This window comes from Bidens hawaiensis, unplaced genomic scaffold (assembly GCF_021521415.1).
Source record: "Bidens hawaiensis isolate Kalapana, Puna unplaced genomic scaffold, B.hawaiensis_p1.1 tig00002423_1, whole genome shotgun sequence".
Classification (NCBI taxonomy): domain Eukaryota; kingdom Viridiplantae; phylum Streptophyta; class Magnoliopsida; order Asterales; family Asteraceae; genus Bidens; species Bidens hawaiensis.
In genome coordinates this window covers 2,780,246-2,788,642 of record NW_027491133.1, presented here as the reverse complement: position 1 = coordinate 2,788,642, position 8,397 = coordinate 2,780,246, and the positions used below count along the sequence as shown (strand labels likewise).

At 35.3% G+C, this 8,397-nt stretch overlaps 1 protein-coding gene across 1 annotated transcript; it reads left to right on the top strand.

Annotated features, from left to right (window-relative positions):
* Positions 1 to 802: 802 nt before the first annotated feature.
* LOC143619374 (uncharacterized) lies at positions 803 to 3,379 on the top strand. Its single transcript, XM_077091320.1, has 3 exons — positions 803 to 1,794; positions 2,598 to 3,140; positions 3,243 to 3,379. The coding sequence occupies exons 1-3, from the start codon at positions 928 to 930 to the stop codon at positions 3,342 to 3,344; spliced, it is 1,512 nt and encodes a 503-aa protein (XP_076947435.1). The 5' UTR covers positions 803 to 927; the 3' UTR covers positions 3,345 to 3,379.
* Positions 3,380 to 8,397: the final 5,018 nt, after the last annotated feature.

The window sequence follows — 8,397 nt, the reverse complement described above, 5'->3', positions numbered from 1 at the left end:
TTTCAATTACCACGTTTGCCACCAAGAACTGAAAAGACTTTACAATTAAATATCTTTGATTTTAGTTTTGATTTCGATTTCATTCTTTGTTTTCCAAATCATCAAACACATAACCGTCGAAACACTAGCACCACATCACATTCCTCCGTATTAATTTTGTGCTTGCTTAACGGTTGATTCATAACTATCATAAAGGTAGGGATTATAGGTATGTTATATGTTGGTTTTGGGCTCAAAGCAAACGGAAACCAAAATCTTGTAAACAAAACATTATCGTTTCCTCAGTTTTATGAATGATTTTTCAGTCTATATACACGTATACACATAAAAAGCTTGAAACGCTTGGTTTAATAATGATTAGACTCTCATACCATATTTTACGATCAGGCATGTGGGTTTTTCTCAAAATTGTAGATAACTTGGAGGCGCTTAAAGGCTTTGTACGACTGGGTTAGGTCAACTGACGATGACTTTTTTCACTGAATCCCCCGTACGAAATACAAAACAGTTTAAATGTTAAAAAAATAGTTTTTAATATTTTATACAACCACATCATAAAAATCAGTCAAACAATCCCATTAAACAAACATTTAACATGTCCCTATAACTTATTCCCTAATAAAATTTATATTAATTAATAGTCTAAAATAGTTAAATGTTAACCCTTTTTTCTGTGTGTACTTCTACGGCGGCACATACAGTTTCATACCAACACACGTACACACATATATTATATATACAGATACAGATACAGATACAGATACAGATACAGATGATGATACTATGACAGTGATATATGTTATTCACCTTAATTCATGGGTGTCTGCAAGCTGGCACCATTGCATGCTTCTGCCCTAAAACAAATCCCCAATTCAATTTTCTTGATTTAGTCAGATCTCATACATCTGACCTCAATCCACACCCACAATGAAACTAATCCAACCCAATTCAGACAAACTCATATGGGATCAAATGAGACCCAACCCGCCACAACCCATTTTCTCAAACCGGGTCAAACCCGGCTACCGGAAACTTACTCTGTATCTCATCATCTTCGTTTCTGCAACCTACTTAATCTACACTCTCAAGCTTCTGAACACTTCAAATTCACCTTGTGAACAACACAATTTCGTAAACCCACTTCGTAATTCTATCCAAAACGTCTCAATTTTATCAAAAACCCTTTCGCCGGAGAAAACAGAGCTTAAACATATAATATTCGGAATTGCAGCATCCGCTAAGCTTTGGGATAAACGGAAGGAATACATTAAGTTATGGTGGAATAAGGGTTTAAAAATGAGGGGTATTGTGTGGTTGGATAATCCGGTGGGTAATTATTCCGGCGATGATTTACCGCCGGTGAAAATTTCCGGCGAGACTGAGCATTTTGCTTATAAGAACAAACAGGGGCACCGGTCCGCGATACGGATATCGCGGATAGCATCGGAGACGGTGAGACTCGGGATGGATAATGTGAGGTGGTTTGTGATGGGTGATGATGATACCGTGTTTGTTACGGATAATTTGATTAGGGTTTTGAATAAGTATGATCATAATCAGTTTTATTATATTGGGAGTTTGTCTGAGAGTCATTTGCAGAATATATTTTTTAGTTACGGTATGGCGTATGGTGGCGGTGGGTTTGCAATTAGTTATCCTTTGGCGGTGGCGCTGGAGAAGATGCAGGATAGGTGTATTCAGAGGTATCCGGGACTTTATGGGTCGGATGATCGGATGCAGGCGTGTATGGCGGAGATCGGTGTGCCGCTTACTAAAGAAGTTGGATTTCACCAGGTTAGTAAAAGTGCTGTTAAAACCCAAGTAAAAGTGTTATATGAATAGGTTGTACATTGTGCTAGTTCAGTTGCACACTTGTACTTGTGATCTAGAAACAGTATATCTTGAATGTTATTTACATGTTTAATTTTTGATTTATTTGTTAGATTGCAGCTTGTGAGTCAGTAAGTCATGCTTGTTTGCTTGTATTTAGTGATTAAGAACAGATTTTCTTGGTGGAACACATTTCTCTGGCTCGGTCGGTTTTGATGTGAATTCTAGTTTGGTTTAGGGTCTAGAGTTTAGGGTTTATAGTCAGACTAGCCAGTTTTGACGGTCTAAACATGTTTTTTGTCATAGCCATTAGTTTCTATTACAAATATTTAGAAAATGATAATGTTAGTAACTAATAAATGTAGTACATATACAAAACAACATGTAAAGAGGATTAGACGGCTGTTTCTAAGTTTTAAACTATTTGCTGCACTGTTAAATCGTCAAATAATCTAAATCGAAATGTTGATCGCTCAAACCGACATACTTCCTTTTCCGAGGGTTTAAAATGTTTTGTTGGACCCTAAGCTTAGCTAAGGTCCATGGTAGGTAGGGGTAGACAATATTATTATTTGTAGTTTTATACATCAACAATGTTTGACTAGTTCTCTCTGTTTAAAATGTTTTGTGGTGGGAAAAGCCTTGATTCTTTTTTCATTTATTTTTTAGAATTATACATGCTAATTACATTCTAATCAATAGTCGTTGCACATGGTAACACACATAATCCTAAAGTATTAACTTCTACTATTGTTGTTGGGTTTCAGTATGATGTGTACGGTAACTTATTCGGGCTACTTGCAGCACACCCCATAGCACCACTCATCTCATTGCACCACTTGGATGTGGTCGAGCCCATATTTCCAGACGTGACACGGGTCGAGGCCCTGCAAAGACTAATGATACCCATGAAACTTGACTCGGCCGGGCTCATACAGCAATCAATATGTTACGACTCCTCAAAGGGTTGGACCGTTTCGGTTTCATGGGGGTTTGCAATCCAAGTTTTTAGAGGAATATTATCACCCCGTGAAGTGGAAATGCCATCAAGAACTTTCTTGAATTGGTACCGTAGAGCGGATTACAAGGCGTATGCATTCAACACACGGCCTGTTGCCCGAAACCCGTGTCAGAAACCGTTTGTGTTTTACATGACCGGGGTAAGGTTAAACTCAACAACGGATGTGACGGTTAGCAAATACGAGCGTCATCGGGTGGACCATCCCACTTGCAAGTGGAATATGGTTGATCCTTCAAGTCTTGATAAAGTGTATGTGTATAAAAGACCGGATCCGCAATTATGGGATAGGGTAAGTCCATTGTTTTTATAATTATATGTTATTTGATTCACTAAAAAGTGTTTTATAGTCATAAATATTATTTAATGATCTTGATTTTTTATTTTTTTGCAGTCACCTAGGAGAAATTGTTGCAGGGTTTTGGAGTCAAAGAAGAAACATTTAGTTGTAGATGTTGGATTATGTGGTGAAGGTGAGATAAGTGAATTAGTATAATAGCAATATTCTTTTTGGCTTTTGGTTCTTTTCAAGTTTACTAACACAAGTAGACTATAGATTATGTTAATGTATAAACTATCGTGGCTTACATGTAATAAACATGATTATTGAATGCGTATTTAGTCTCGCTAACCTTGCCCTTGTCATCTTTATGTGTTCGTTAATACCATTTCTTAGTCACGTCAAATCGACTCACAGTTACATATTCGTGTCGTTTTCTCCACGGAATATAAGTGGAACCCATATCTTATAGCTTAAGTCTTGAATGCGTTCTTGAAGAGTTGAAGTTGTCACAATACATGTGTTTTTGGGAAGAATAATTGTGCCTGTAATGTTACTGGAGATCCTTTTTTCGCTTATGTGCTAGGCATCCATCATTAATGTCTTGCATTTACAAAAATATAGCATGTAAACTGAGTTGACCATATATTTGACATTTATTCACATATTTAGACACAATCAATTAATATTTTATAGCTATCGAACCTTGACAAGGTTTCGTTGAAACAACTCAATGTCTTGTGAAAGAGTGTCAATTGGCATTAAATTCCGGTCATTGTCAAGAGGAACTTTATCATGATATTATTGTTTAGCGGCTGATTGTTGCTGATCATCTGGTTGTTGACTTGCTGCTGGTACCATAGTTACCACTGATCATGCAGTTATTGCTGAACATTATGATGTTCTTAAAAACAGATCAATTTCAAATGATAAAAAAAACTGATGACCATTTTCAACTGATAGATGCAGCACCTTTCGAACCTTGAGGGTTCTTATACCACACTTGCATGTAAACAAAACTGTTGAAAGTTTATTATGAAACAAACGTCTTAAGATATTGAAATATTCTATATTTACAATTATATTTGTTAGAATTCTTGGTTATAAACGGTTATAAACCTTTTTTCCCCTCCCAACCATCCATATAACACTTCTTATACTTAAGATCTTGAGGCTTTAAAACATAACCAAACAATATATAGACACAAACATCACAAACTTTTTGCTGCAAATAACACCTTTATACATCAATTTCAATAGTGCACAATCTACTAATCTAAAACTACAAACATAACTGTAGTATTCAAACATATGTAAACACTCAAAATACATCATCATCATCTTCAGGTGCACCCATATCATCACCTATACCTTCATGCAATGTGTCCACATCTTCACCCAACTACACTTAACTTCTCAACTTCACTCTGTTCTTGACCGCAAACAATTAAGCAAATCACCGAGCTCGGATTTCCAGACAGTCTCATTTTTCCCATCTAATGAAATGCCAACTGCAGAGAGTAAGTGGGTGTTTCTTACAACATTCCACCATTTACAAGAACTTAGCTCATATATTCATTTTTATTAATGTTACCTCATCAACAAGATTCTTGTCACTTGTAGAAGTAGGTCTCGCAGAGCAGCCGAGAAGGATTTTAACATCAGCGTCACTTAAAACAATCTAAAAACCATCATACTTCATAAAGCACATGTATAGTAGTGGTTGTATCTTTTGATGTCAAATTCAAAGCTTTTAATAAATTAAATAATACCAAACAACATCAACACTAAAAGTAAATGACCAGGTAATTTCCCACGCCAACAGTTCTCAAACTTGTTCTTTCATATAAAAAAAAGAACAACTTTGAGATTGTCTGCGTGAGAAAAGTATCAGATCATATACTTCTAGTGTTGGATGATGTGGTATGATTCATATATTAAAAACTTCGGAAGAAATTGACATCAAAGAATACACTCACTACAACGCGCTTTATAAAGTATCATGTATTTAAATTAGATAGTTTGAGTAACAAAGATGCTAAGATCTTTCGTCATAGTATTCAAACCATCAAACTACTGAAACAAGCAGGTTATAATAACATTATATTTTGAGGATCATTGGCTAGCATTTTAACATCCACCGGCATCAGAAAAAACCACCACCTTACAAACACCACAATCAACTCCAATCATCATGAATAATGTAATTTTGACCAACATATACTATTTTTTAAACTAGGAAAACAACACGAACCTGTGGCTCTGGATGGTAGTTGTTGTAAATGGTTGGAAGTGAACCCTAAACCTAAACACACAGGAAATAAATAAGATGAGTTCAAAAAGTATTGGGCCTTATAATTCACGAGCCTCAGTGTGTAAGACAGACATGGCCCACATGCCCGAAATACATAGTGTAACTTAATATAACTAGGGATTTTCACGAAACGAGTCGAATCAAACGTAGATTTGCTTATACTTGGTTTGGTTTGAAAACGAGCTTAACTAAGCAAATTGAATTTAAATAAACAAGCGATACTTTTATGCTTGAATTTGGTTTGGTTTAAAACCGATCAGCTTGGTTTTGCTTGATTTTGTACAAATTTTTCAAGTTTAAAATTTCTAAAACTCTAAAATATTATTTATTCAAGAATCAAGATAACTCTAAAGGTCTAAACTTTCAACTCTAAAATGTCTAAACTTAAAGTTAACAAGAAAACATATATAAAACAAGCGACTATAGTTTGAATTTGAACTTTGAAGTTAACACATAAAATGAGAATTTTAAAAAACTTTAAAAAATAGGATATTTATACACACACATATCAATACATATAGATATATATAAAGTTAATAAATAAAACATAATTCGAGCAAAATGAATCAAACGGAACCAAGCGAGGCTTTGCTCTTGCTTGGCTTGCTTTCAAACTGAACTGAACCGAACATCTCATTTCCAAACCAAGCCAAAATCAAATAAGCATTTTTCAAACAATTTCCAAACGAGCGACGGAAAGTTTGAAGAACCCTAAATATAACTTCATGTATTATTTGGAAGCATTTATTTCTTTATTAGTTTTTTAAAAATTAATATAAAAAATTCATCCATTTTGTTTTAGTTTAATATATATTTTATTAGTTTTTTAATAAGCTTTTGGCTTCCTTTTTTCAAAAAACAAATTGAATAACACTTTTTTAATTGTATAAAGATATGTTTCTCTAAAATATTTAAAATAAAAGATTATATAAACATAATCAAATCATATATTACAACTATATTGAATATGATAAAAGATAGAATACAATAATTATTACACGACATTCAACTCCATTGATTTTAAAAGAACACAAAAACCCTAAATCAAACACTCCTCCATCAACATCGATCTCCTCCGTCAATCCATCTCCACCACTCGCCGGCATCAACACTCCCCCGTCACCATCACCGGCATCAACGACGAGTGTCTGGTAAGGAAAAACGCAGCTGTGCTACTCTTTGTTCATAGGTTTATTTTAAGTAATTGTTTTAGCAATTGATCAATTAAACTTCAAATTGACAAATTAATCATCAATTCATCCAAACAAACAAATGTTCAGTTGAATCAATTTTTGAAGTGAGCGTAACTTGTTTTCCTTTTTCCATGAGCGTATTAGGGCTTAGAATTCAATTGAGCGTATTTTTTTGTGTGTTTTTGGCTTTGAGCGTTTTGTTTTTGACCGAAGCGTGATTCACGTCGTATTTGTTCGATAAGGATTATTGTACGAATATCCAAACCCTGGTAAATATAAGTACAATAAATGTTACATATGATAAGGGGGCAAGGGAGATCAAGTTGGATAGGTTATGCGCTTACGCTAAAAGAGAGCAAATTTCTAGGATCCCGGAAAATCAATAAGGAGGCGTCACGTGTAGTCCAATAAATAACGAAAATCTGGACGCGAAGACAAAATCCTAATACACCATTATAAAAATTAAGACAGAATTACAGAAATTGTCCTTTATGTTTACACCAGATTTCAGTGTTGTCCTTTATCTTTAAAAGTAACATAAATTGTCCTTTACGTTTCCAAATGTTACATCGTTTGTCCTTTAGCCCTAACCCAGTTAGTTTTTAAAGTTAAGTCTGGTCATGTGCCTTGCACATGAGGTTAAATTGGTCATTTTACCCGCTTATTAAAAAAACATTTTAAAAAATAAAAGAATGCATCTCTCTCTCTCTTCCTTTCATACACCACCACCACCACCACCACCACAACCACCAACCAACCCATCGTTTTCTCTCTCTTTCTAAAAACATTAAACATGCCACTTTCTCTTTCTTTGAAACTCTCTCTCTTTCTCCCTCTTTATCCCTACCTGCAAATCATCAACCACCAACAAAACCGTGACTTCACAGCAAAAATCAAACGGAACCATCGATCTCTTTTAGTTTTCTTTATGGAAATCAGAAGTTGGAAGCTTTAGGTTGTTGAAATTGGGGTCGGGTAATCGAAGCTCTAATTGAATAGAAAACGAACTGTCTATTCAATAAGGTGTTGATGTTGTTGTGAAGGTTGTTCCCCTATGTGACCAGAGCCAACATATTAAGCGAATTAGAGACGGTATTTGGTACCACCTGCCATGCCATCTGCTTCCCTTATGTGACCAGATCCACCGCCAGATCTGCCGCCACAAACCCTAGAATTTGGGGATTTGTTTAGAGATTACTAATCCGAGTCTCCGAGCCCTAACGTGCCGGAGCTGTGGGCTTGCGACTAGCTGCAATGTGGCGCCCGAGGTTGGTGGTGGCAGAGGTGGTGTGAGGTGATAGGCGTGGTGATGGTGGTGTTTATATGCGGTTATGGAGGTTGCCGGAGGTCCGACTGTTATGGAGGTCAACTTGGGTTTGTGGTAGAAAGATAGAGAGGAAGAGAGAAAGAGAGAGAGAGAGAGAGAGAGAGAGAGAGATCTTTATATGATATATATTTATATATTATATTTTAGTTTATTTAATTTTGTTAAGTAAATAGGTTAATTGACAATTTTGCCCTCGTGTGTAAGACATGTGACCTGAATTAACGAGAAATACTAACTGTGTTAGGGCTAAAGGACAAACGATATAACATTTGGAAACATAAAGGACAAATTTATGTTACTTTTAAAGATAAAGGACAACCACTGATATTTGATGTAAACATAAAGGACAATTTCTGTAATTCTGTCTAAAAATTAATCCTTCTTATACTTGGGATTTTGAGGCTGTTTAACATAACCAACTACATAGAGACAAAC

What these genes read in the sequence shown, in the direction of transcription:
- LOC143619374 (XM_077091320.1), top strand. Translation starts at nt 928, where the DNA reads ATGAAACTAATCCAACCCAATTCAGACAAACTCATATGGGATCAAATG. An exon ending in AAGAAGTTGGATTTCACCAG is followed by an intron (nt 1,795 to 2,597) that starts GTTAGTAAAAGT and finishes GTTGGGTTTCAG; the next exon opens with TATGATGTGTACGGTAACTT. An exon ending in ATCCGCAATTATGGGATAGG is followed by an intron (nt 3,141 to 3,242) that starts GTAAGTCCATTG and finishes ATTTTTTTGCAG; the next exon opens with TCACCTAGGAGAAATTGTTG.